Source organism: Ziziphus jujuba, chromosome 3 (genome assembly GCF_031755915.1).
Source record: "Ziziphus jujuba cultivar Dongzao chromosome 3, ASM3175591v1".
Taxonomy (NCBI): domain Eukaryota; kingdom Viridiplantae; phylum Streptophyta; class Magnoliopsida; order Rosales; family Rhamnaceae; genus Ziziphus; species Ziziphus jujuba.
The window spans coordinates 22,976,941-23,004,733 of NC_083381.1; the positions used below are offsets into that span (position 1 = coordinate 22,976,941).

General features: G+C 31.3%; 5 protein-coding genes across 5 annotated transcripts; all 5 read right to left on the reverse strand.

Annotated features, from left to right (window-relative positions):
• Positions 1 to 227: 227 nt before the first annotated feature.
• On the reverse strand, positions 228 to 2,001 carry LOC132803250 (1-aminocyclopropane-1-carboxylate oxidase homolog 1-like). The gene is made up of 3 exons (XM_060815798.1): positions 1,249 to 2,001; positions 838 to 1,159; positions 228 to 733 (listed from the first exon to the last, which is right to left on the reverse strand). Exons 1-3 carry the CDS (start codon positions 1,791 to 1,793, stop codon positions 473 to 475), a joined length of 1,128 nt encoding a protein of 375 aa, XP_060671781.1. The 5' UTR covers positions 1,794 to 2,001; the 3' UTR covers positions 228 to 472.
• Positions 2,002 to 4,568: 2,567 nt separating this feature from the next.
• Positions 4,569 to 6,346, reverse strand: LOC107422938 (1-aminocyclopropane-1-carboxylate oxidase homolog 1-like). The gene is made up of 3 exons (XM_016032446.4): positions 5,590 to 6,346; positions 5,179 to 5,500; positions 4,569 to 5,074 (listed from the first exon to the last, which is right to left on the reverse strand). The coding sequence occupies exons 1-3, from the start codon at positions 6,132 to 6,134 to the stop codon at positions 4,814 to 4,816; spliced, it is 1,128 nt and encodes a 375-aa protein (XP_015887932.2). The 5' UTR covers positions 6,135 to 6,346; the 3' UTR covers positions 4,569 to 4,813.
• Positions 6,347 to 6,973: 627 nt separating this feature from the next.
• LOC107422936 (1-aminocyclopropane-1-carboxylate oxidase homolog 3-like) lies at positions 6,974 to 9,645 on the reverse strand. Its single transcript, XM_048477244.2, has 3 exons — positions 8,857 to 9,645; positions 7,647 to 7,968; positions 6,974 to 7,541 (listed from the first exon to the last, which is right to left on the reverse strand). Exons 1-3 carry the CDS (start codon positions 9,402 to 9,404, stop codon positions 7,284 to 7,286), a joined length of 1,128 nt encoding a protein of 375 aa, XP_048333201.2. The 5' UTR covers positions 9,405 to 9,645; the 3' UTR covers positions 6,974 to 7,283.
• A 7,244-nt stretch (positions 9,646 to 16,889) lies between these two features.
• On the reverse strand, positions 16,890 to 19,115 carry LOC107422932 (1-aminocyclopropane-1-carboxylate oxidase homolog 1-like). The gene is made up of 3 exons (XM_016032440.4): positions 18,386 to 19,115; positions 17,525 to 17,846; positions 16,890 to 17,420 (listed from the first exon to the last, which is right to left on the reverse strand). Exons 1-3 carry the CDS (start codon positions 18,931 to 18,933, stop codon positions 17,163 to 17,165), a joined length of 1,128 nt encoding a protein of 375 aa, XP_015887926.3. The 5' UTR covers positions 18,934 to 19,115; the 3' UTR covers positions 16,890 to 17,162.
• Positions 19,116 to 22,413: 3,298 nt separating this feature from the next.
• On the reverse strand, positions 22,414 to 25,694 carry LOC107422940 (1-aminocyclopropane-1-carboxylate oxidase homolog 1-like). Its single transcript, XM_016032448.4, has 3 exons — positions 25,010 to 25,694; positions 24,041 to 24,362; positions 22,414 to 23,023 (listed from the first exon to the last, which is right to left on the reverse strand). Exons 1-3 carry the CDS (start codon positions 25,549 to 25,551, stop codon positions 22,766 to 22,768), a joined length of 1,122 nt encoding a protein of 373 aa, XP_015887934.3. The 5' UTR covers positions 25,552 to 25,694; the 3' UTR covers positions 22,414 to 22,765.
• Positions 25,695 to 27,793: the final 2,099 nt, after the last annotated feature.

Here is a 27,793-nt window from a genome sequence, read left to right on the forward strand (position 1 = left end):
AGTAAAAAAATATATTTTCTATAATAAAAAAACATCTTTTAAAATAACTAATAAAATTTAAAAATGCTCTCCAACATATTTTTTATTTTTATTTTTTCTATAAATATTTATTGTTTTACTTATAGTTTTTCTATATTACATGAGTTACATACCTTTTAAATATTATAATAATGATATAGAAAAATATATTACATTCAATTAAATAAATATCATATTGAAATAAAAAATAATCTTGGCTTTCTCCATTTAGAGATTCAAACCAACTCTTTATATTAAAAAGTCAAAATAAAAAATTTATTAAAATTCTTTTTTAAATGTTATCTCTTTAAAATAAAAAAAACATCACATTTAAAGAGTCTCTGGAAGATACTCTAAGAAGTGGAAAGTAAATAAATTGGTCAAGTTCACAGCTTAAAATGGCCTAGCCCAAGACCCCTGAAGCTTGACCAATGAACACCAGTAATGATCAACTTCACAGTTTGAAATGGTCTAAGCCAGAGTTTCCGAAAAACCCTTTAGACAAGACATAAGAGAGATAATCTTTAAGAGTGGTTTCCTTGTAAACTGGTGGGTTTTCTTCTGTGATTAACTCCTTGATTGGTCCAAACACTTTGAGAAGGTTATTTTCATTTTGGAAATTTGGTCTGAAAAAACTTGCACAAGAGATTCTTGGACCTTTGTTTTTTGCCACTACCTTGTGGTACACACTTTTGAACTTGTTGTTGGTGATTAGCTGCACCCCAAAAAACAGCATACAAACAATTTCATCAACAATCTTATATAATATTTTGCACAACAATGAAGTATTTCATATTTGTTAATGATATATAAACTTGCCTGAATCATATCTCCTATGTTTACTATAATAGCTCCTGGAGTAGGAGTAACATTGACCCATTGATTTTCATGGAGGATTTGAAGCCCACCAGATTGGTCTTGAAGAAGCAGAGTCATGAATGATTTATCAGTATGTTTTTCAATACCCGTTGTTAAATCTGGCTCAGGGCAAGCTGGGTAATAATGACCCACAAGATAATGTCCCTCTACACAACCCATTTCTCTCAGGTGATTTTGCTTCAGACCAAGAGCTTCTGATAGCAACTCTAATAAACTAATCCCCAATTTCATTACTCTGTCTGAGTACTCAATTAGTATATCTCTGCACAAAAGTTTATCAAGTAACACAGAACTAGAAATTTCCCATATAGAACATATTAACTACTCTCGAGAACGTGACAGAAAATTTACCTGCATACTTGGGGCAAGTCTTGGGGATTGGGTGGGTTAGGTGCCATAGTACAATATATGGAGTCTCTCCAATTAGCCGCTGATGCTTGATACAAATTGAAATTGGAATTGTATACAAGGGTTTTGGATCCATCACGTGTATAAAACTTCTTCTTCACCTCATCATCTTGCTCATGGAATTTACAGATTCCTTCAAGCATTGCATCCAAAGTGTTTGTGGAAATGCCGTGGTTAACCACCTGAAAGAAACCCCATTTCTCGCTTGCCTCTCCAACTTTCTTTGCCATTTCATCGCGCAAACTTCCACACCCATCCATGCCTTCCAAGTCTATAACTGGAATAGAGATCGTGGAGTGTCCATGAGAAGAATACCCATCTTCAAGGTTGTCTCTTTCACGGATGAAAATCTTTGGAACTTTTTGTACTCCAGCATCCACAAGTCCTTTTACGCCAGTTTTTGATTCGTCGAATGCCTTGAGTTCGCTTTTCCTATCATAGTGTGTCTCAATCTCATCTGGGTTTGAAAGAACCATTAATTCTTTCATGGCTTTTGGCTCTAAAGGCAATCCAAATTAACCGAGCTTGATTTCTTTTGAGGAAGAACTACAAGAAAGTCTTAATAGTAAAAAGAACGAAAAAATTGGATGAAAAAGAGAACAAAAGCACGCTTGCAAGTTGTCAATGGAAAATGATAAAAAAGATATATAAACAGCTAGCTAGGCTTTAAAATCTCACTAAAAAAAATCATTTTTTTTCTGAAACCTTTCTTTCGGTCAACCATTTTAGATGGGCGGGACCCAGTTTAGACTGGGACCCATTCCCTTCCCCCCCCCCCCCCCCCCCCCCCCAACTTTCTTCACTATTCCATTGCGTAAGCTTCCATAAACATTCATGCCCTCCAAGTTTATTACTGGAATAGAGAAATCGGAGACCCCATGAGAAAACCCATCTTCTTCTTCTTCGTCAAGCTTGTTCTTTTCATGGATGAAAATCCTTGGGATTTTTTTAACTCCAGCATCTACAAGTCCTTTTACCCCAGTTTTTGATTCATCAAACGCTTTCAGTTGGCTTTTTCTGTCATACTCGATTTCAGATTCCGTGTGAATCTCACTTGAGTTTGTGACATCCATTTTTATTTTATTTTTTTTGAAAAGGATTTGAAAAAGTTACTGTTGGACTGAGAAGACCCCCCCTTTTTCTCCCTCTCTCTCTCTCTCTCTCTCTTCACGAAACTCTCTCTTTTCTCTCACTCCCGAGGGAAGCTTCTCACCTGCTGGCTGCACTTGTCTTCACTTGGGATGCATTTTACTTGCTTCTCTACATTTATTTATAGAAAAGAAAAGCCAAGTTTTCTTACTTGGTCCCCAAGTCCTTTACTTGGAGTGTTGACCGCTCATTATTTGTGTGGGGTTCTTAGTCAGAGGGACTCATCTCAGCAGCTTAAAAAAATTATTAAAAAAAAATAAAAAAAAATCATTTTCTGAAAATCATCAGTATGGATTTGTGAGAAGTTGCATGTCGCTGATTTTGGATTTACACTTTTCTGAAAGAAAAGTGTTTAAACAATTTACTAGGCTCTATATACACCCAAAGGGTGGATCAGATAGTAAAAAGCCGATAAACATATCATATCTGTTTGCAGAGATTGTGGATTCAATTCCTGTCAAATCATATTTGAGTTTTGGTATAGATTCCATATGTTGAACATTGTGGAAAAGAGCTATAGAAACATTCAGATGATGATGGGTTGAACAGTCTATGGATTCTTGTATTGTTGTAAAAATAAGCTGTTAATGATTCATAATTTCTTAAAATTTGGACCAAGATACTCACTAGAAGATCTATTTTTTTCTTTACCAAAAAATAAATAAATAAATAAATACTATGCTTTATACGGAATTAGATAGAGGTATACACAGAATCCAAGAATTTCAAATGGATGGGCCAATGAAGGATAGACGTCCAACGAGAGATTATCCAGCTTCTTTAATGCTGCGTAATGCTTAAATTAGCTTTACACCACATTTGTTGGTTTATTAATTATTATATATGGTAGTAAAAATCTGCATTTGTTGGCAAGCCTTTTAGAGCATTCCATGAACTTTTTAAAACAGAGGGTGAATTTTCAACGATAAAAAAATCCTTTTCTAAGATAAATAGTAAATTATAAAGTTTTCTCCAACAATATTTTTTTATTAATTAACGCTCTTTATTCTTTTTTCTCTATAAACATATATTATATTACTTATATTTTCTTTTGTTTTTATATAAATTATTTTTCAAATATTATATAATGGCATGAAAATCTTACCAATTCATCCGTCCACAATAGCTGTTGGAAACTGTAATTATGGATGACTGTCCAATTTGGGTTGAATGAAATCTAGATTTCCTATAAAAATAAAACTAAATAATAATAATAATAATGTTGGTGATTTATCTACTGTTAAAATAAATAATAATAAATAAAACCTGGCTCTAGTCTGAAGCCCAAGTTAAAAACTTTTGGGCCAACTGTTAAAATTTATGTTGGGCTGGAACGCATTTTATATTTAAAGAATGAGGGAAATGAAGCCAGGTGGCAAGGGGAATTGCTTCTTTCTCACCTCACTAATGAAAATATTATTGTGTTGATACTTGATATTAAGGCCATGTTTAGGATAAATTTTGATTATGTTTACTTAGAACTTCTGCTCATTTAGAAAAGTCTTATGAGAGATGTTACACCTCATTGATTTTGGTTTTAAATTCTTCTTTAAGAAAAATGTTAAAACACTCGGAACTGTTTTTGAGACTTGAAGGACCTTAGTACGCAAGTAAAACTACAATTGCATAATTTGAGACATAAAATACAGTTAGAAACTTGGAATATAGTATAGAACATCATGTTATGAATCTATAGACAGTACAATATATTAGGGGAATACAATTATTTTGGGACTTAAATATATAATATTTATATATTTTTTTATAGAAATATAATATTTATATTTACTAATTAGTAACATAATCTTAAGATATTTTGTCTTTATTTTATTATTATTATTATTTTCTCTCTATTTGTTGTTCTAAGAACATTCCCGGACTCTTTAAAGTAAAAAAATATATTTTCTATAATAAAAAAACATCTTTTAAAATAACTAATAAAATTTAAAAATGCTCTCCAACATATTTTTTATTTTTATTTTTTCTATAAATATTTATTGTTTTACTTATAGTTTTTCTATATTACATGAGTTACATACCTTTTAAATATTATAATAATGATATAGAAAAATATATTACATTCAATTAAATAAATATCATATTGAAATAAAAAATAATCTTGGCTTTCTCCATTTAGAGATTCAAACCAACTCTTTATATTAAAAAGTCAAAATAAAAAATTTATTAAAATTCTTTTTTAAATGTTATCTCTTTAAAATAAAAAAAACATCACATTTAAAGAGTCTCTGGAAGATACTCTAAGAAGTGGAAAGTAAATAAATTGGTCAAGTTCACAGCTTAAAATGGCCTAGCCCAAGACCCCTGAAGCTTGACCAATGAACACCAGTAATGATCAACTTCACAGTTTGAAATGGTCTAAGCCAGAGTTTCCGAAAAACCCTTTAGACAAGACATAAGAGAGATAATCTTTAAGAGTGGTTTCCTTGTAAACTGGTGGGTTTTCTTCTGTGATTAACTCCTTGATTGGTCCAAACACTTTGAGAAGGTTATTTTCATTTTGGAAATTTGGTCTGAAAAAACTTGCACAAGAGATTCTTGGACCTTTGTTTTTTGCCACTACCTTGTGGTACACACTTTTGAACTTGTTGTTGGTGATTAGCTGCACCCCAAAAAACAGCATACAAACAATTTCATCAACAATCTTATATAATATTTTGCACAACAATGAAGTATTTCATATTTGTTAATGATATATAAACTTGCCTGAATCATATCTCCTATGTTTACTATAATAGCTCCTGGAGTAGGAGTAACATTGACCCATTGATTTTCATGGAGGATTTGAAGCCCACCAGATTGGTCTTGAAGAAGCAGAGTCATGAATGATTTATCAGTATGTTTTTCAATACCCGTTGTTAAATCTGGCTCAGGGCAAGCTGGGTAATAATGACCCACAAGATAATGTCCCTCTACACAACCCATTTCTCTCAGGTGATTTTGCTTCAGACCAAGAGCTTCTGATAGCAACTCTAATAAACTAATCCCCAATTTCATTACTCTGTCTGAGTACTCAATTAGTATATCTCTGCACAAAAGTTTATCAAGTAACACAGAACTAGAAATTTCCCATATAGAACATATTAACTACTCTCGAGAACGTGACAGAAAATTTACCTGCATACTTGGGGCAAGTCTTGGGGATTGGGTGGGTTAGGTGCCATAGTACAATATATGGAGTCTCTCCAATTAGCCGCTGATGCTTGATACAAATTGAAATTGGAATTGTATACAAGGGTTTTGGATCCATCACGTGTATAAAACTTCTTCTTCACCTCATCATCTTGCTCATGGAATTTACAGATTCCTTCAAGCATTGCATCCAAAGTGTTTGTGGAAATGCCGTGGTTAACCACCTGAAAGAAACCCCATTTCTCGCTTGCCTCTCCAACTTTCTTTGCCATTTCATCGCGCAAACTTCCACACCCATCCATGCCTTCCAAGTCTATAACTGGAATAGAGATCGTGGAGTGTCCATGAGAAGAATACCCATCTTCAAGGTTGTCTCTTTCACGGATGAAAATCTTTGGAACTTTTTGTACTCCAGCATCCACAAGTCCTTTTACGCCAGTTTTTGATTCGTCGAATGCCTTGAGTTCGCTTTTCCTATCATAGTGTGTCTCAATCTCATCTGGGTTTGAAAGAACCATTAATTCTTTCATGGCTTTTGGCTCTAAAGGCAATCCAAATTAACCGAGCTTGATTTCTTTTGAGGAAGAACTACAAGAAAGTCTTAATAGTAAAAAGAACGAAAAAATTGGATGAAAAAGAGAACAAAAGCACGCTTGCAAGTTGTCAATGGAAAATGATAAAAAAGATATATAAACAGCTAGCTAGGCTTTAAAATCTCACTAAAAAAAATCATTTTTTTTCTGAAACCTTTCTTTCGGTCAACCATTTTAGATGGGCGGGACCCAGTTTAGACTGGGACCCATTCCCTTCCCCCCCCCCCCCCCCCCCCCTTTTTTTTTTTTTCAACATGTACAATTTTTAACAACAAAATTAATACAGATAATAAAAAAAAAAATTTGGCCGCCAAACGTAAAAATAATAAAATTATCAAATAAGATATTTCAAAATTAATTATGTTTAATAAAATTTTATATTTATCAGAGTTTTTATTCGAGATTTTATTATTATTATTATTATTAATAGGATTGAGTTTTCTATCTTATTTAAATTCAAGACAGATTAAATTAATTATTTTATTTTATTGCAATTAAAACTTTGACTTTGATTTTTTTTTTTTTTTTTGCAGTAGATGTTGGTTAGCTAAATAAATTGTTTATGTTATTATTACACCAAATAATCAGTCTATAAAGTAAAATTTTCTTATAAACTAAAGCAATTGGATAGGTACACTTATGTATATGTAGACAGTTACATCTATAAATATTATTATCCAGTTTCGAATCTCTAGATTCCATTAGCATTTTTTATAGGAGAATGACCATGTACATTGAAAAAAGTTTTTAGAGTAAAAAGATAGAAAAGATAAGAATGAGAAATACAAATTATTTCATTGTTGATTTAAGGTTCTCAGTACATTCAATGAAAATTCACATACTTTATTTATAAATCTTAACAAAGGATAAATAAGAACAGGTACAGGAATAACCTTATAAAGATTATCCTAGTTGACTCTCTTATTTTTGAAAGCTTATAAAGATATTTCCATGATGGTAGTGGACATTTACTCCTTTCATTTTGCTTGACTTTGTAGGTTGATTATTGGCATTAATCTCGATCGATAAACACATATAAGCTAATATATAATTTCCATTTAGACCATATGGGGATAAGTAGATAGTTCATAGCTTGAAATATTCAAGTGCAGAGACCCCATTGAGTCCTTTGGTGTAGTAGTGTTGGACAAAATCTTTCACAGTGGTTTCCCTGTAAATTGGTGGATTTTCTTTTGCTGTCAACTCCTTAATAGGTCCATACAATCTTGAACTATTTTCTGGTGGAACATGTGTTCTGAAAAAACTTGCTACAGAAACTCTTGAACAAGCATTCTGTGCCAGCACCCTATGATTTACACTTAGAAACCTGTCGTTTGTGACTAGCTGCTCAGAAAACAAAACAACAGCAAAACCAAATTATCAAATTCAGAGCCACATAAAATCACAATTGGAAAATGTAAAAAAGGGAATTTATTAGGATTTTCTTGCCTGTAATAGATCTCCAAGATTTATGACCAAAGCTCCATGAATGGGAGTGACATTGACCCATTGATTTTCATGGAGGACTTGGAGTCCACCGATTTGGTCTTGAAGAAGCACAGTGAGGAAGCTACTATCTGAATGGTTACTTGTACCCAGTGTGAGATCTGGTTCAGGGCATGGTGGGTAATAATGACCCAGAAAAAAAAGACCCTCTGAACATCCAATGTCGTTCAGGTAGCTGGGTGGGAGCCCAAGTGCCTCTGATAAAAGTTGGAATAGAGCAGACCCTAATGCCATTACTTTGTCCGAGTAATCCAGTATAATTTCCCTGCAAATTTTCCATTGTTTGTTTGAGATTGGAATAGAGAAATATGACTTATTACAGTTTCTCTGTTATCTGTCTCTCTTTATTTTTTTTAAATGTTTGGTCTATTTGACCAAAAAAAAAAAAAAAAAAAAAGAAAAAATTTCCTTTTCTCTACACTAAGCACCAGTGGATGAAACACCCTCCAGTCTCCCCTCAATAACAGAATGATGTTACACAAATATTGAAAAAATTTACTCCAAAACATATTTTCTATAATTTATAAATACCTGTGTGTGTGTGTGTTTTTTTGGACAGAACAGGGAAAAACGCAGCAAAACTTGTATAATTCAATAGACCAAACAGTAGCTGTTACGGAATTGGGAGAAAAAAAAAATAGCAACGGAAACAAAGAAAACGAAGAACAAACACAGGATTTACGTGGAAATCCTTGACGGGAAAAACCACGGACAGGGAGAAGCAAATCCAATATCGAAAAATTGATACAAAGGTGAGAAAAAACTGCGCTATACCCTAAAACCCCAATTACAGCCGCCAAACCCCAAAAAAATAAGAAATATATATACGGAAGAAACCCTAAAATTGAACAGGTCCGTACCTCCGTTTCCACCACAGAGCCCCAAATTTTTCTCCAAAATTAGTTTCACCAAATGGATCGACCTCGAGCTTTTCGGGTCAGGTCATCAAAAATTCGGATCACTAACTCTAACAATAGCAAATATATAGTGTGATGTTTTTTAATGTTGCATTTTTCGAATTTGTCACCAATCATTTGCTCTGCGGACTCTAAATAATAAACAACAATAATAGCAAACTGTCACAGATCAGAAGCAGATTAAATTGTTCCAATAATAATAATAATAATAATTACCAACTGGTTCAACGACATACCTACAGACTTCAGGCAAATCATCAGGATTTGGAGCTCGAGGAGCCAAAACACAACTCAAAGTGTCCCTCCAATTTGTTGCTGGAGCTTGATACAAATCAAAATTGGTGTTAAACTTAGCCCTTCTATTCGTATAATCCCGAGAGTAAAACTCTTTCTTAAGCTCAGGATCTTGTTCATGGAATCTACGAATTCCGTCAACCATCTTATCCAAAAGTTCCAGAGAAATTCCATGGTTGACCACCTGAAAAAATCCCCAATTTTCACATGCATATCCAACTTGGTCTATTACCCTTTTACGTGAAAATGGATCTTCATCTATGCCTTGCAAGTCTATAACCGGGATGCTGAACTTTTGCTGATCATCACCATTATTGGGTTTGCTGAGATTTTGCTGGTCATGGATGAAAATTCTTGGGATTTTCACCAAACCAGCATCTACTAATCCTTTTACACCGGTTTTTGAGTCATATAAAGCCTTTAGTTCACTTTGTCTGTCATAAATGGATTCACCATCATGTTCAATGTGTTTGGAGCTTGTTACTACCATTTTCTTTTTCTTTCTTTCTTTCGTTCAGTGGAGAAGATGACGAATGGGAATTAGATATTGTCTACTGGGATATGAGATAAAGGAAAGAAAAGAAAGCCAAAAAAGGAAGATAATTACTTCAACCACAAAGACAAGCTTTATGATATATTAGAGTTTGAAAACTTGTTGAAGGCCATATTTTGCTAAAATCCAAAAATAATATAAAATAAATCTTGAAGTGGCCAAATTGGCAGTGGTGATGTCATTTCATACAAGTAAACTTTGGACAGTTGGTCGGTAGCTGCCATTGTTGAAAACTAATAATTCCCAAGAATAAAGATTAGTCTTTAGGCTTCTTATATGCCCCAAATCCATTTAGCTTAGACCCCGGGAGAATTTTTTTTTTTTTTCTCTCTTTATGTGTTCTCACTCTATGTACTTTTAGGATTAAGCATCAAAAACAGGCCACAATAGTTTGAACTTTTGAATTGATTCTCTTACATATCCTTCTTTTTAAACGTTTTCTCCATTAAAATATATTAACAAATAAACTAAAAGACTTTTTTTTTTTTTTTTCATTCAGACAAAATCTATTCTATTAAAATCAAAACTGACTAAAAGGCTTGTATTAAAATATTATTGAAAAAAATAAAAGAAAGGGGTATTTAGCGCCTATGCCTTCTCAATTTATTAAATTTTTGCATTCTGTTCCTGATTTTTTTAGCAATATTTGTACACTCAGATCTTTTAACCATTTTTTGTGTATATTTTAGTAGTTTCGAGATATACAGCACACTTATTCAACGTACATGGGCTTTTTGAGGTTGCAAATAAGTGTATTATATGCTCCAGACTACTAAAAAACAAATACAAAAAATGGTTGAACGATTTAAGTGTAAAAAAAATTGAAGTCCAAAGAGGAAAGTGTCAAAAAAGGAAAATAGACACTAAAATGTAAAAGCTTGACAATTATAAGGCATAGGTGCTAAAAATCCAACCGGCCCTTGGGCTTAGGCTTGCAAACATTCCTTGTGAGTAGTAATGGGTTGTTATCTTTTTGGGCCAGCCCAACAATTCGACCGCAATTGCTTGAGTTTTCAACTCGACACTTGACACTGTATATTTCAGGCGAAAAATCGATGAAACGCACTGCGTCTAACTTCTACCGACGAATTCTGTAATTTACAACTCGCAAAATTTGTAAACCACAAAAAATTTTAGTTAACTTTTGGAATTAATTTTATAGTTAGGAATATTTCTTAGATCGCTTACGACTCATAATTGCATAATTAACCAGAGTCTTAAAAAAAATTTATATACCGAAAAAGTATAAAAAATAGTAAAAAGGGAAAATGAAATTACTTGGTACCAAACAAATCTCAAAGATGGATTATTTATGTTTGTCCAACTTCACTGCTTGCGCAGTTCCCTTTTAACTCCTGCAGGATTCCAACAACATGGCAAGATTATGTGGAGGACAAATTAAAATTAAATTTATTAAGATTCCATATGTAACGAAATGGTCCTGCAAGTTTTTTTTTTTGTTTTTAAAGTGGAAGGAAATGGTCCAGTGTCAGCAAAAGGAAACGCTACCCAACCATGTTTATTAAAATGTAAATAAGCCTATATTATTACATAATAGTTCCTGCTTCACTCCGTACAAGTCCACATTAAGTAATTAATAGCACAGAGAGAGACAAACAAAAAAAACAAAAAAAACCTTAGAAATACTAGGCTATTATAGGCCGCACTTTAAGACCACATTTTGCCACTGTTCATTTGGACAATAACCTTGGATTCAAATCCCCACAATTCCGATATTTAAAAAAATAAATAAAAAAATGATATATAATAAGGTAAACAGAATGTCAGTGTGAAGTACAATATTATCCGTATGTGCATTGTATATAATGTGTATAAATATATAAAACATGAATATATATCTAGAGAGTTGTAATATGTTTTTATCAAACAAAGGGGGGGGGGGGGGGGGAGAGAGAGAGAGAGAGTTATAATATGTTAGCATAATAAAGCCATGGCACATTTAAGTATAGAAAGTAACAATTTAATTAATAAAATTAAGAACCTAAAAAAGTGCAAGTGACATTTTTAATTCTTATCATATTCCAGTATATAGTAGAAATTATGATCTCAACATATCGGCTAATGTTGATGATTGAGAGAACAAGTGGGGATAAATTCAAAGTTTCTTGAAATGATCAAATGTAAAATGAGCAGCCCTATTCTGCTTTTTGGTGGAGTAATAGTGGGCGACAAAAAATTTTACAATAGTTTCTCGCTTCTCATTAAATAGAATGTTTGATCAACTACTTAGCAGGTAATAATCAACAAACCAAATCAAGCTATTACATGATACAATTACTATGGTTGTATAATTTTATATCATTTTCAATTATTATATGCAACAATGTAAATCCAACAATTAATTACCAAAAAAAAATGTAAATCAAACAATTATAAAAATAAAAACATAAACTTGCATGTTTATCATGTATGTTTGTGCCAAAAAAGAAGGAAAAAAAAAAGAAAAAAAAAGAAGAAGGTATGTTATGAATTTTTTTTTTTTAACAACTAAAAAAAGCTTATTTAGCTCCACAAAATTTATATTATGATCTTACAACCTGACAAAGTACGTAGATGGAATCAAGACACTTATGGGTGTGTTTGGTATATGGGATTGGCCAGGGTAGGATGGGATTGTGTTCCAAGCATGATGTTTGGTTTGCCATTTTGAGTTCAGGATAGCTTAACCTAAATAGTAATTTGATCCCAATCGATTGGAACTCATGTGATCTGCCTCCCCCCTAGCATCATTTTTGTCCCAAACTCACCGAAGCAGCTCTACTCTATCTCGCTAGTGTCTCTTGCCGAAGTAGCTCTTCACCGGATAGCATCTCTCTCTCACCGGACGTCTGCATCTCTCCCAGGAACAAACACGGCCGGTGAGTATTATTTTTACTCTATCCTCTATCTCTGCATCTCATGATTCTTACTCTATCCTCCATCTCTGCATCTCTTCCAGCCGTTTCTTGACCTTTTTCTCCTTTTTTCCTCCTGTTTCGTCACCTTTCTTCTCCTTCGATCAACTCCAATCAAATGAAAGCCGATTGTTAGTCGATCTAGAAAATTTAGGGCTTTGATTTGGGCCCTTTTTTTTCTTACAGTTTGGGTATTCTTCTTCTTCTTCTTCTTCTAACGCTTTTCACTGCTTTTCTACTTCTCTATTTTATGCTTTCTCTCTCTTTATATATACATAGATATGTATGTATGTGTTGGTGTGTGTGAATGCATTGTGATCTGAAATTTGTTCGTTTTGATGTTGAAGTATGTATACTGAATCTAGGTATTTGAGTATGTTTGATTGGGTTGCTTGAAATTTGTTCGTTTTGATGTTGAAGTATGTTTGATTGTGCAAATTAGCCTTTACTGTCATTGTCGTTTCTTTCTTTTCTATTGAAGTGCCAAAAAAAAAAAATGAAGAAAATGGAGAAACAGAGAAGATGTGGTGGAGGTTCATGAGATTGATGACAGCGAAAAACAGAGAAGATGCGGTTGAGTATGCTGAAGATGATGATGATGGCGATGAAGACGATGATAAGGATGAAGAGGTTGACAGTGATGCAGGGGATTTTGCTGAATCTGAGAGCACAGGGAGGTTGACAAGCATTGAAGGAAAAAATTGATGGCCATGAACAAGGAGAGGATGATCGAGATGAAGATGATAATGGCAGCTTTATTTTAGACCTGCTAGCTATAAGCTAATGTGGATGCAACATCCACTTGTGAATATTTTTTTTCAAACACTTGCTTTATCAAAGATTTCATACAATGCCTTTGATTTGATATGTTGATTTCTTTAACTGTTTAAGGTAATGAATATACATTTGTGAGATTTTGATGCTTTCTTTAAAAAAAAAATTAATATTTGTTAGGGGGATTCTATTTATTTGCAAATTATGATGTATTGAGTGGTTGGTGGTTGTATGAGGGGGATTTTGTGGTACAAATTCGATTAAAGATGATGCTGAAGCACTAGCAACGTGTTGTTGTGTAAGAGAGAATAAGTTGTGCCATTCTTTGGTGCTTCTAATCAGTGAGAGGAGGATCCTTGAGAAGCTGAGAACTTTATGCCACTGTTGGGGCTCGGTTGAGAAGTGCTAAGGGATGCTCCATGAGAAAGAAGTTAAAAAGGACTTGAAATATAGAACTCTGTCAAATAAACTATCATCTAATGTCCTTCTTCCACACTGCATTTTTCATTTCTGCTTTCGTTTTAAGCAAGCAGTGCTGCAGCTGAGTTTTCTGATATTATGTAATCTTGATCGATAGGCAAACACTGACTTGATTATTTTTGAGTTATAAATGAATCAATTTTTGCCAAATTTAAATAAGACTTTACATGCTGAAGCACTTGAGCCAATTCTTTAATGTTTAGTATACCATTGTATGATCATATAGTTTATACCTCAACAGAAGATCAAATGTAGCTTGTTGTGGAATAACATGAGCTCCTATACATACAACACTGAAGTTTGAAGACCAGGGAAAAAAAAAAAAAAAAGATCATCAAAAAGTATTAGCATTCCTTTGTTATCCCCTTCGCTGAATAAGCATCCCCTTCTTCCCTCAGTTTGTAATCCAACTTAATTAAATATGAACAAGCTCTTAATTGGATAAATATAATTTTTGTGGGTGAAAAAAAAATTACAATTCTGTAAATATAAATATTATATATTTATAATTCTAGTTATATATGAAATTATTTTTTTATTTTTAGTTAATTGTTATTTATGAAATATTATGTTATAATTTAATTTTAATTTATATTAATAAATTTAGGGGTTGTAAAATATATTAATATAATTTGTGGGTGTAAAAAAGTATTAAAATATTGGATGCAAATATAAATATACAAATTTACAATTAACATTAAATATAATGTTTTTTTTATAAATATAAAAAATATTATTTAATTTTTTCACTTTTAAAAATAATTATTTTAAATAATTATAAAATAGTTTAATCCAGTTCGATCTATATCAAACATGGAACAATTAGTTTACCATTCAGTTCAAATCCATACCAAATATAGGACTGTACTATTATATTATATCCGATCCAATCTAATCCAAAACTCTATCCTGTTTGATTTAGTCCATCTGTGCCTACCCTGCGTACCAAATGTACCTTACATATGGAAAGGGAAAAGCGGAAAAAAGCAAATTAAGGAAAAATGAAAAAGGGAGAGTAGAAATAAAATAATAATAAAACCAAACAAAACCCTCACATTGTCAACTGTTCTAGTAGTGGTTCTAGAAATTGTCTTGTGGACCACCCCAACATTTTGTACAGCAATATCTATCGCACCTGTTTTTGCGGTTGAAACACGAGCTGTCACTTTCTTTTGGCCCAAAAAACAATAAAAAAAATAATAAAACAAAATGAAAAGCTTTAGATTTTAGTGACAAGTCAATAAATTACAGTCGAAATTTGTAAAATATATTATTACTTGGCAAATAACAAAAGTCAATCCCAGTCCTTAAAATTATCAAAGGAGATTTATGAAATTCTTGCCTTCTTTGCTAGTTCTATGGTGCCTATAATCGTAACAGCATTCTTATGATTTTGGAATGATAAAACTTCAATTCCAAATCAAATGGAGAAAATGTCACTATGACTTTGATTTGTAGCTATTCCATTGTTTGTGTGCTCTTGAAGGATTACAAGCCCCCAAGCCATGGTTTTTAAGTGGCTGGTGAGATTATGGCCTTGGATCAAAATGGGAAAGCTGTATGTTCTGGTTGTTATTTGTTAGCATTTACCAATACTTCAGTTGAAAATGTTTAGTTTTCTTTTATTCAATTTACCTTTATCTAAATGTGTTGGTGAGCTGACTAATTCTCATGCATTTATTAGAAAATGCCTCCAAATTTTACCACTTCATAGTTCATATCGGCTTAGTTTGTTTGTATAGATTATCATTCTAAATGACTTTCTCTATAATCTATTGAATTCATCAAATCTTTGTTTCAATGATGTTGCTTATGTGCATCGATGCTAATATATGTGCTCCGTTTTCTTTTGAAAATATTCAGAATTGGGTATCAGTGTGTCCTGATAAGAGATATTGAAGTCGATAAGAATATAGAGTTTGATATCTCCAAGAGTTCACCACCCATACATGTGCTAACTTGAACAATGAGTGCCATAATGGTTTTATATTAGACTGTTTATTTAGGTTACTATTAATAAGTGTATTTACTTATTTGTTATATAAGAAAATTATTCCTGTAAACATATATATGTAAACAAGTATGTGAAATCTATGTTATCAACAAGTTCTTAACTAAATATAATGTTAACTTTTTTTACTTGGAATTAATTGTTCGTTATGATTTAACATATTATAATTTCATTTTAATTGGTTTTGAAAATCATATATTCACGTAATTTATGGGTGTAAAAGAAATACAATTGGCTTATAAATATCATTAATTATTTTTATTTTTCATTAACTTTTATTTGTATAAAATATTATGTATTAATTTTAATTTACTTCTAAAATTATATATTAATATAATTTGTGAGTGTAAGAAAAAATTAAATTTTGTATGTAATTATAAATATATAAATTTACAACTTTGATTAAATATAATATTTTTTATTATAATTATAAATATAATTTTTAAAATTTTTATTTAAAAAAATAAAAAATTATAAAATAATCCAATCAAATTCAATACTGCATCAAATATCAGGCAACTAATTCATCGTTTAGTTTCGAATTATGCCAAACACATCCTGTTTGATCTGAACCTGTTTTATCCAATCCAATCATGTTTGGCAACGCAGCCTAAAATCTCAGTAAAAACATCTTTTTTTTTTTTATTTTTTTTATTTTTAGATGGGCGGAACCCAGTTCAGACTGGGACCCAACCCCTTCCATTATTAATTTTTTTTTGTTTTCTCTAATATGTATAATTTTTAACAACAAAATTAATACAGATAATAAAAATAAGCATTTGGCCGCCAAAAGTAAAAATAATAAAATTATCAAATAAGATATTTAAAAATTAATTATGTTTAACAAAATTTTATATTTATTGTAAAGTTTTATTCCAGATTTCATTCTTGTTATTATTTTTAATAGTACTGAGTTTTCTATCTTAATTAAATTCAAGATATATTAAATTAATTATTTTATTTTATTGCAATTAAAACTTTATTTCTGATTTTTTTGCAATAGATGTTGCTTAGCTAAATATATTGTTAATGTTATTATTACAACAAATAATTAGTCTATAAATTAAAATTTTCTTATAAACTAAAACAATTGGATACATACACTTATGTATATGTAGATAGTTACATATATAAATATTATTATCCAGTTTCGAATCTCTAGATTCCATTAGCATCTTTTATAGGAAAATGGCCATGTTTATTGAAAAAGGTTTTAGAGTAAAAAGATAGAAGAGATTAGAATGAGAAATACAAATTATTTCATTGTTGATTTAAGGTTCTCAATACATTCAATAAAAATTCAGATACTTTATTTATAAATCTTAACAAAGGATAAATAAACATAACCATAAGGACAAGTACATGAATAACCATATAACGATTATACTAGTTGACTATTTTATTTTTCATTTTATTTGACTTTGTAGATTGATTATTGGCATTAATCTTGATCGACAAACACATATAAGCTAATATATAATTTCCATTTAGACCATATGGGGTTAAGTTGATAGTTCAAAGCTTGAAATATTCGAGTGCAGAGACCCCATTGAGTCCTTTGGTGTAGTAGTGTTGGACAAAATCTTTCACAGTGGTTTCCCTGTAAATAGGTGGATTTTCTTTTGTTATCAACTCCTTAATGGGTCCATACAATCTTGAACTATTTTCTGGTGGAATCTGTGTTCTAAAAAAGCTTGCCACAGAAACTCTTGAGCCAACATTCTGTGCCAGCACTCTGTGATTCACACTCGGAAACCTGTCGTTTGTGATTAGCTGCTCAGAAAACAAAACAGCAAAACCAAATTATCAATTCAGAGCTACATAAAATCACAATTATGGAAAATGTTAAAAAAGGGAATTTATTAGGATTTTCTTGCCTGTAATAGATCTCCAAGATTTATAACCAAAGCTCCATGAACAGGAGTGACATTGACCCATTGATTTTCATGGAGGACTTGGAGTCCACCAATTTGGTCTTGAAGAAGCACAGTGAGGAAGGTACCATCTGAATGGTTACTTGTACCCAATGTTAGCTCTGGTTCAGGGCATGGTGGATAATAATGACCCAGAAAAAAAAGACCCTCTGAACATCCAATGTCATTTAGGTAGTTGGGTGTGAGCCCAAGTACCTGTGATAAAAGTTGGAATAGAGTAGACCCTAATGCCATTACTTTGTCGGAGTAATCCAGTATAATTTCCCTGCAAATTTTCCATTGTTTGTTTGAGATTGGAATAGAGAAATATGACTTATTACAGGTCCTCTGTTTTGCCACTCTCTCAGTTCTCTGTCTCTCTTTATTTTTAAATGTTTGGTCTATTTGACCAAAAAAAAAAAAAAAAAAATTCCTTTTGTCTACACCAAGCACCAGTGGATGAAACACCCTCCAGTCTCCACTCAATAACAGAATGATTTTACACAAATATTGAAAATATTTATTCCAAAACATATTTTCTATAATTTATATGTATCTGTGTGTGTGTGTTTTTGGATAGAACAGGGGAAAACGCAGCCAAACTTGTATAATTCAGTAGGCCAAACAGACCAAACAGTAGACAAATATGTAGTGTGATGTTTTTTAATGTTGCATTTTTCGAATTTGTCACCAATCATTTGCTCTGCGGACTCTAAACAATAAACAACAATAATAACAAACTCCATTATGGTCACAGATCAAAAGCAGATTAAATTGTTCCAATAATAATAATAATAATAATTACGAACTGGTTCAACAACATACCCACAGACTTCAGGCAAATCTTCAGGATTTGGAGCTCGAGGAGCCAAAACACAACTCAAAGTGTCCCTCCAATTTGTTGCTGGAGCTTGATACAAATCAAAATTGGTACTAAACCTGGCCCTTCTATTCGTAGAATCCCGAGAGTAAAACTCTTTCTTAAGCTCAGGATCTTGTTCATGGAATCTACGAATTCCATCAACCATCTTATCCAAAAGTTCCAGAGAAATTCCATGGTTGACCACCTGAAAAAAACCCCAATTTTCACATGCATATCCAACTTGGTCTATTACCCTTTTACGTGAAAATGGATCTTCATCTATGCCTTGCAAATCTATAACTGGGATGCTGAACTTTTGCTGATCATCACCATTACTGGGTTTGCTGAGATTTTGCTGGTCATGGATGAAAATTCTTGGGATTTTCACCAAACCAGCATCTACTAATCCTTTGACACCGGTTTTAGAGTCATCTAAAGCCTTTAGTTCACTTTGTCTGTCATAAATGGATTCACCGTCATGTTCAATGTGTTTAGAGCTTGTTACTACCATTTTCTTTTTCTTTCTTTCTTTCAGTGGAGAAGATGAGGAATGGGAATTAGAAATTGTCTATTGGGGTATAAGATAAAGGAGAGAAAAGAAAACCAAAAAAGGAAGATAATTACCTCAACCACAAAGACAAGCTTTATGATGTATTAGAGTTTGAAAACTTGTCGAAGACCATATGTGCCACGTCCTCCATGAAGCTGCCATATATACAAGCATTTCATGAAGTCATTTCATACAAGTAAACTTTGAATGGTGGGTTGGTAGCTGCTAATGTTGAAAACTAATGATTCCACAAAATAAAGATTAGTCTTTTGGCTTCTTATATGCACCAAATCCATTTAACTTAGACCCCCGGATTTTATTTTTTTTTTTAAATTGATCTCACTCTATTTACTTTTAGGATTAAGTATCAAAAACAGGCCACAGTAGTTTGAACTTTTGAACTGATTCTCTTACATATCCTTCTTTTTAAACGTTTGTTCCATTAAAATATATTAACAAATAAACTAAAAGACAATTTTTTTTTATTCAGATAAAATCTATTCTATTAAAATAAAAACTGAATAAAATAATTCATAAATTATAAAAAAAAAAAAAAAAAAAAATATTTAAAGCTTGCATTAAAATATTATTGAAACAAATGGAACAAATGGGTATTTAGCGCCTATGCCTTCTCAATTTATTAAGGTTTTGCATTCTGTTCCTGATTTTTTTAGCAATATTTTTACACTTAGATCTTTTAACCATTTTTTGTGTATATTTTAGTAGTTTCGAGATACAGCACACTTATTCAATGTACATGAGCTTTTTGAGGTTGCAAATAAGTGTATTATATGCTCCAGACTACTAAAAACAATACAAAAAATGGTTAAACGATTAAAGTGTAAAAAAATTGAAGAGTGTCAAAAAAAACAGAAAATTGGACACTAAAATGTAAAAGCTTGACATTTATAAGGCATAGGTGCTGAAAATCCAACCGCCCTTGGGCTTAGGATTACAAACATTCCTTGTGAGTAGTAATGGGTTGTTATCTTTTTGAGCCAGCCCAACAATTCGACCGCAATTTCTTGAGTTTTAAACTCGACACTTGACACTGTAAATTTTAGGTGAAAAATCGATGAAACGCACTGCGTCTAACTTCTAGTGACAAATTCTGTAATTTACAACACGCAAAATTTGTAAACCACAAAAATTTTTAATTAACTTTTGGAATTAATTTTATAGTTAGGAATATTTCTTAGATCGCTTACGACTCATAATTGCATAATTAACCAGAGTATTAAAAAAAATTATATACCGAAAAAGTATCAAAAATAGTAAAAAGGGAAAATAAAATTACTTGGTAAAAGAACAAAACAAAAAGGCACCAAACAAATCTCAAAGATGGATTATTTATGTTTGTCCAACTTCATTGCTTGCGCAGTTCCCTTTTAACTCCTGCAGGATCACAACAACATGGCAAGATTATGTGGAGGACAAATTAAAATTAAATTTATTAAGATTCCATATGTAAGGGAATGGTCCTGCAGGGTTTTTTTTCTTTTTCCTTTTTTTTAATGGAAGGAATGGTACAGTGTCAGGAAAAGGAAATGCTACCAAACCATGTTTATTAAAATGTAAATAAGCATATATTATTGCATAATAATTCCACATAATGAAGTGCTTCACTCTGTACAAGTCCACATTAAGTAATTAATAGCACAGCAAAAAAAAAAAAAAAAAAAAAAAAACCTTGGAAATAATAGGCTATTATAGGCCACACTTTTAAGGTCACATTCATTTCCAAAGAGCAACAGATATCATTCACTAACAGTCCAACAGCTTTGCCACTATTCATTTGGACAATAACCTTGGATTCAAATCCCCACAATTCCGATATTTAAAAAAAAAAGAAATGACATATAATATAAACATAAATAAACTTTGTAATGACAAATACATAGATTACTAATAAAATGGTACATAAGAAAGGTAAACAGAAACGTCAGTGTGAAGTACAATATCATCCGTATGTGCATTGTATATAATGTGTATAAATATATAAAATATATAAAACGTGAATATATATCTAGAGAGTTATAATCAGTCCGTCTATGGTGCGGACGGTCTTCATGCGGATCATAGTATTGGTGACAATTTTTCATAGTATTGGTGACGATTTTATAAAAAACCGTCATTAATATTATAAAAAACTGTCACTAATACTGTGATTTTCATGCAGACCGTCCTCACCATAGAATTTCCAAAATTATAATATGTTTTTATCAAACAAAGAGAGAGAGAGAGAGTTATAATATGTTAACATAATAGGACCATGGCACATTTAAGTATAGAAAGTAACAATTTAAACATGGCAAGTTTAAGTATAGAAAGTAACAATTTAATTAATAAAATTAAAAATTAAGAACCTAATAAAGTGCAAGTGACATTTTTAATTCTTATCATATTCCAGTATAAAGTAGAAATTATGATCCCAACATATAGGCTAACGTTGATGATTGATAGAACAAGTGGGGATAAATTCAAAGTTTCTTGAAATGATCAAATGTAAAATGAGCAGCCCTATTCTGCTTCTTGGTGGAGTAATAGTGGTCGACAAAAATTTTTACAATAGTTTCTCACTTCTCATTAAATGGAATGCTTGATCAACTTCTTAGCAGGTAAGAAGCAACAAACCAAATCAAGCTATTAGATGATACAATTACTATGGTTATATAATTTTATACCCTTTTCAATTATTACATGCAACAATGTAAATCCAACAATTAATTACCAAAAAAAAATGTAAATCGAACAATTATAAAAATAAAAACATAAACTTGCATGTTTATCACGTATGTTTGTGCAAAAAAAGAAGGTACGTTCTGAATTTTTTTTTTTTTCAAATTTTTTGGCAACTAAAAAAAGTTTATTTAACTCCATAAAATTTATATTATGATCTTACAGCCTGACAAAGTACGTAGATGTAGATGGAATCAAGACACTTATATAAGGAGGGGAAAAGCAAAAAAGAGCAAATTAAGGAAAAATGGAAAAGGGAGAGGAGAAATAAAATAATAATAAAACCAAACAAAAACCCTCACAGTCACCATTCACTGTTCTAGTAGTGGTTCTAGGCTTCTAGCAATTGTCTTGTGGGCCACCCCAACATTTTCTATGCCAATATCTATCGCACCGGTTTTTTGGTTGAAACACGAGCTGTCACTTTCTTTTGCCCCAAAAAACGATAAAAAATAATAAAAATAAAATAAAATGAAAAGCTCTTGATTTTTGTGACGAGTCAATGATTTACAATCGAAATTTGTAAAATATATTATATTACTTGGCAAATAACAAAAGTCAATCCCAATCCTTAAAATTAAATGCCAACAACATGGGAAGATATTCGCAGAGGACAAAAAATTAAATTAATTTACTAAGCTTCCGTATATGAGGAAATGGCAGTGTACCATTTCTTTGTTTTGGTAAATTGGCAGTGTACCATTTCACCAAAAGGAGATATGTACCATATTTATTAAATTGTTAAAAAGCATGCAATAATTACATAGGAGTCATAATAAGAAATAATAATAATAGTCCCTCCACTTTATACATAGGTCCACACATAGTACATTATTACCAAAAAAGAGAAAAAGGTCCACACATTGAACAAACGTAACACCCCACACAATTAATACCCTACGAGGCCCACTTTTACGACCAATATTAATTCCAATATGAAGCAATAGGCTTCCTTTTTATTTATTTATTTATTTATAATAATGTAGTGATAGACATACATCCACACAACATAGACATCTCAGCCAATAGCATGCCAAACCCAAATTCGAGAACTTCAAAGCTTAAAAAATTCCAAAGCAGAAACCCCATCATGACCTTTTTCATCGTAGTGTGCGACGAAATCTTTGACAGTGATTTCTCGATAAATTGGAGGATTGTTTTCTGATAACAATTCTTTAATAGGTCCATACAATCTGGAAGAGTTCTCTGGTGGTTTATGTGTTCGGAAGAAGGCAGCAATTGATAGTCTTTTGCTTGAGTTATTGGCCAATGCTCTATGGATCACGCTCAAGAACCTGTCGTTGGTGATTAACTGCTCAAAAAATATTTGGATTCTAAGATTCATTAGAAAATAATGCATGTATGATAAAAAAAAAAAAATGCATATCAATCTATCATCTATAATTAGGAAAGTAATAAATGTCATTTTTTTAATATATATTGTCATATGAAATAAATCATAAAATAAAGATTCGATATCTAATTTGACATAGAAAGATGAGAAAGACTTTTTATTAGTCAATTTAGTCAAAAATCTACTTCAGAAATGCTACTTGATAATTGTCCAAATCAAGAAAGGCTAAACAATGATCATTTAATTTTTGAAGGTTTAAATGTATTTTAATTAAATCTTAAAAATGTAGATGAAAATGTTCCAAAATATATATGTCTAAGTGTATTTTAATTAAATCTTACAAATGTAGATGAAAATTTTCCAAAATATGTATATATGTGCATATATAAGTGTGTGTAGTTTTCAAAATTTATAGAGATGTTGCAATACAAATTAAAATTTTTGTTTATGGTTTGAGGTTCAATTCGATTTTACCAGCTATATATCTGTAATTTCGTAAATATTCTGGATGCATCTCTAAAACTCATTAGAAAGATAGAAGATAAAAATAATTTTTACCTAAATTAAATTACCACGTAAGGAATAGTCTTCCTAGTTGTTATTCATTTTCAGAAGAAGAAACAAACAAAACTATGTCCCAATCTAGCAATAAATAGTACAGTACATTTTATGGACCATTTAAGACTCTCACTTTTATTTTATTTTGTCTTTTATTTATAAAGTGACCCTAGGGGACAGAAAATTCCACTGTTGGATGGAGACTTTTTTCGTCGGTACTTTTTTTTCTCTTGTTTTTATTGGGTCTTCACGTACATAATTTTATGTCAGTAGTTCCCTGTAAATTTTTTTTTGTTTTAGGCACAAATTAAGGATTAATTGAGAAATAAAAAAGGAAAAATAAATAAAAGATAATAGCTAAACAATTAATTATAAAACTAAATACTATACATAAAATTAAGTAGAACAAGCACTTGCCTGCATCAAATCTCCAACATTTATGACTAAAGCTCCATGAATGGGTTCAACATCCACCCAAAGATCATCATGGAGGACTTGGAGTCCACCGAGTTGGTCTTGTAGGAGCACAGTAAGGAAACCACTATCAGAATGGTCGTTTATGCCCACCGTATGCTCTGGTTCAGGGCATTCGGGATAGTAATTACCGTCAATAAATAGTCCCTCTCCACAACCTATGTCTTTCAAATAGTTAGGGTTTAGTCCAAGAGCTTCCGACATTAACTCATATAAAACAAGCCCTAATTCCATTACTTTGTCCGCATATTCCAGTATTATCTCCCTGCAAAAGTTAATTAGAACATAATATAAAAGCAATATTTATTACTTGTTTAGATATATAAATATAATGATATGATAATTCAACATAGTATCATATATAGTCCATGAAGTTCTATGTTTTAAACTGGATTTTTGGTTCTGTTAGTCACCATGGCCATAATTGCACTTCTGTTTTTGAACTGCATTTTGGTTTCTAAACTTCATATATATTTTAATCCATTTTGGTTTAACTATTTTTCAGTATAATTTTTAGCACTTTTAAAACATATAGACAACTGACAAGTTCTCTACATGTTGCATCATATATAATGCACATTCAAAATTGCTAAAAAGTAAACGGAAAAAAATATTTTAATAACCAAATTACATTAAAAATTGAAGTTTTAAAAACCAAAATGCTGAAAAAAAAGTTAGGAACCAAAATACAATTATAAGTATAGTTCAGGACAAGCACAGCTAATAACCCTTTAAAACTTGACATATGTAAAAACCCAATTGAGCCAAAAAAAAAAAAAAAAAGATTAATTAGGCCTACTTGTGAACTGGAATGTTAAGATAATATAAATATAGTAATGATATAGTTGCGAATAGAAGGTTTACGTCACTAAATTAAACAAATCTCATGAAAAGGTAGTAATATTTCCATACCCATACACAGGAGGCAATTCTTCAGGATTTGGACGACGAGGTGCCACAATAGAAGTCAAGGTGTCCCTCCAAGTAGATGCTGAAACTTGGTATAGATCAAAATTGGTATTAAAAAGCACCATGCTGTTGTTATCACGAGTATAGAAACGTTTTTTCAACTCAGGGTCTCCTTCATGAAATGCACGTACTCCTTCAAGCATTCGATCCAAAACATTCACGGGAATCCCATGATTGACCACTTGGAAGAACCCCCATTTCTCGCATGCAAATCCAACTTCATCAATTACTTTACGACGAGCAGTTGCATCTTTATCAATGCCTTGTAAATCTATGACTGGGATACTGAACTTGGATTTGTCTTTACCACCATACTTATGTTTTTGGAGCCTGGTTTGTTCATGAACAAAGATTCTTGGAACCTTCATCAAACCGGCATCTATGAGTCCCTTGACACCCAATTTCGTGCTTTCAAAAGCTTTTAGTTCACTCTTTCTGTCATAAGTTAGGGGTTCGACATTGTGGTGGGAGGTTGTGATTTCCATTTCTTTCTTTTTTTCTTTCTTTCTTTCTTTCGTTTTTTGGTGTTTCAGAAGTGAAATTGCTAATTGGTTATTTTCTGTGGTGGATGATGGATTGCAATGAAGGTGTAAATAAAGGAGAAACAATAATGCATAGCAAGTATTTGGTGTGGCTCTCCAATAATTCCATGATGTGATGGAGATCGAAATATACTGCTTGCTTTATCATGATTTCAGAAATACCTTTTTCTTTTTTTGATTTTTGATTTTTGATTTTTCTTTTTTACTTGCATAAATCAAGAAAGTGACACCATGTCTTAAAAGCGGTAATGACCAAGTCTTTCTTCCAAATTTATATAAATTAAAGGAGAAATCAACAACATGATATTGTTATCATTTTTGGCATAGATCGGATATTCATAAATCCAGTTGATTAGCTATCTTATGTCTAATCTTTTAACAATAAAAGAGCATATAGGTAAATATATACCCACACAAACACACCTACACATGCATATATATATATATATAGTATGATTAAAGTGAGGATATCCTCAATTTTTTTAAATTGGGAATAACTAAGCTTGATTATTTAGACCGTTGGATCCATGTATATAATATAATATTCTGTTACATTAACCACATATAATTTATCAGTTCTAAAATAATTGAACCCAAGTGAGGAACTCTCACCTAAACACCATTGAATATAATATATATATATATATATATATATATTCATGAATTCCATCTATTTGTTATCCAAAAATGGTGACAAATAAAACAGAAAGGTAATAGCTAGCTAGACAAGCATATAATACAATATATCCTTTTTTTTTTTTTTTTTGTGAGATAAGAAATTTATACCTACTTCACAGAGTAACATACTGTTTCTGTCTAAACAGTATATTAATTAAATGGTTAGTGAAATAAAACAATTTTATCTAATGAATTTCGCAAACTTAACTAGTCATATACTACACATAAAGTATTATATAACAAATCCCTTAATTAGGACAATCCAATTGACAATAACCAACCATAATGATTTTTAAATTTTGAATTTAAAACGTGATATTATAATCCTCTTCTTCCACTTTATTAAAAAAAAAATATATATATATATATATATATATATTATATTATGCAACAATAAAATAAGTTTACTTGGAGTTACATGAATTGTAGACTATTATAATAAGTAATTCAGAAATCAAAATGCAAAACATGTGATATATTATAGGGGAGATAGAGGTTATCAATATATATATGTGTGTGTGTGTGAGAGAGAGAGAGAGAGTGAGAGAGAGAGAGAGAGAGAGTATATATAGTGTTATATATATATACTAATTCGTAATTTCAAATAAAAAAAAATTAGTCATTCAACAATAAAGTGATTATTGTTTGAAATATTAAAAAATCAATAAAATGATGTTTTTGTTTCAAAACAAAAAAACAAAATTCACAATAAATGAATCTACATATCATTGTTTTAATATATTATGTCCCTAATTAATATATAATGAACAACAAATCAGTCGTTAATCTGCATATCATTCCTTTTTTTTTTAAATTAATTGCATTTTGATACTTTTTAATTTTATAATATTGCAATTCAGATTTTTTGTTTTTTTGTTTTTTTGGGTTCAAATATCCTTCGTTTTTTTGTTTATAAGCAAGCATGGCATAATAGATTTAGCAGGAAACACATGCATATGGTTTTGTTGAAACATATATATGTACATACACACACACACACACACACACACACACACACACACACACACACACTAAATTAGCAAATGAAATATATTCACTAAATTAGATGCTAACAAATTAATTGGAAAACATACTTACAACTAACATAACTCCATGATGTGATGGACCATGTGCCAAGTGTATTATTGGCTAGCATGAATTCACTAAAAAATTATTGGTTAGCATGATTGCAGATATTTATGATGACTCATGTGTGTTTATTTTCCCTGCAAGAGAAAGAAGGTGACCACACTGTTGGCAAAAATAAAAAAATAAAAAAAATAGAGAAACTGACCACACATAAAAAGCTTTAACCACCAATCAACATGTGGTATTTCGTTTTCTTCATTTTTAGCCACTACTCATTCTTACCCAAAAAAAAAAAAAAAAAAAAAAATGAAAAAAATAAAAATAAAAAGCCACCACTCATTTGCGTCCCATACCCAAGTTAAAAGCCACTATTCTAAATTCGAATCTATCTCAGCAATGATAAAAAACTGTACACCAA

Coding starts and splice junctions, on each gene's coding strand:
- LOC132803250 (XM_060815798.1), bottom strand. CDS start 1,793: ATGAAAGAATTAATGGTTCTTTCAAACCCAGATGAGATTGAGACACAC. Junction 1,160..1,248: donor GACTTGCCCCAAGTATGCAG/GTAAATTTTCTG, acceptor ACTTTTGTGCAG/AGATATACTAATTGAGTACT. Junction 734..837: donor ACATAGGAGATATGATTCAG/GCAAGTTTATAT, acceptor TTTGGGGTGCAG/CTAATCACCAACAACAAGTT.
- LOC107422936 (XM_048477244.2), bottom strand. CDS start 9,404: ATGGTAGTAACAAGCTCCAAACACATTGAACATGATGGTGAATCCATT. Junction 7,969..8,856: donor GATTTGCCTGAAGTCTGTAG/GTATGTCGTTGA, acceptor GAAAATTTGCAG/GGAAATTATACTGGATTACT. Junction 7,542..7,646: donor ATCTTGGAGATCTATTACAG/GCAAGAAAATCC, acceptor TTTTCTGAGCAG/CTAGTCACAAACGACAGGTT.
- LOC107422940 (XM_016032448.4), bottom strand. CDS start 25,551: ATGGAAATCACAACCTCCCACCACAATGTCGAACCCCTAACTTATGAC. Junction 24,363..25,009: donor GAATTGCCTCCTGTGTATGG/GTATGGAAATAT, acceptor TAACTTTTGCAG/GGAGATAATACTGGAATATG. Junction 23,024..24,040: donor ATGTTGGAGATTTGATGCAG/GCAAGTGCTTGT, acceptor TTTTTTGAGCAG/TTAATCACCAACGACAGGTT.
- LOC107422938 (XM_016032446.4), bottom strand. CDS start 6,134: ATGAAAGAATTAATGGTTCTTTCAAACCCAGATGAGATTGAGACACAC. Junction 5,501..5,589: donor GACTTGCCCCAAGTATGCAG/GTAAATTTTCTG, acceptor ACTTTTGTGCAG/AGATATACTAATTGAGTACT. Junction 5,075..5,178: donor ACATAGGAGATATGATTCAG/GCAAGTTTATAT, acceptor TTTGGGGTGCAG/CTAATCACCAACAACAAGTT.
- LOC107422932 (XM_016032440.4), bottom strand. CDS start 18,933: ATGGTAGTAACAAGCTCTAAACACATTGAACATGACGGTGAATCCATT. Junction 17,847..18,385: donor GATTTGCCTGAAGTCTGTGG/GTATGTTGTTGA, acceptor GAAAATTTGCAG/GGAAATTATACTGGATTACT. Junction 17,421..17,524: donor ATCTTGGAGATCTATTACAG/GCAAGAAAATCC, acceptor TTTTCTGAGCAG/CTAATCACAAACGACAGGTT.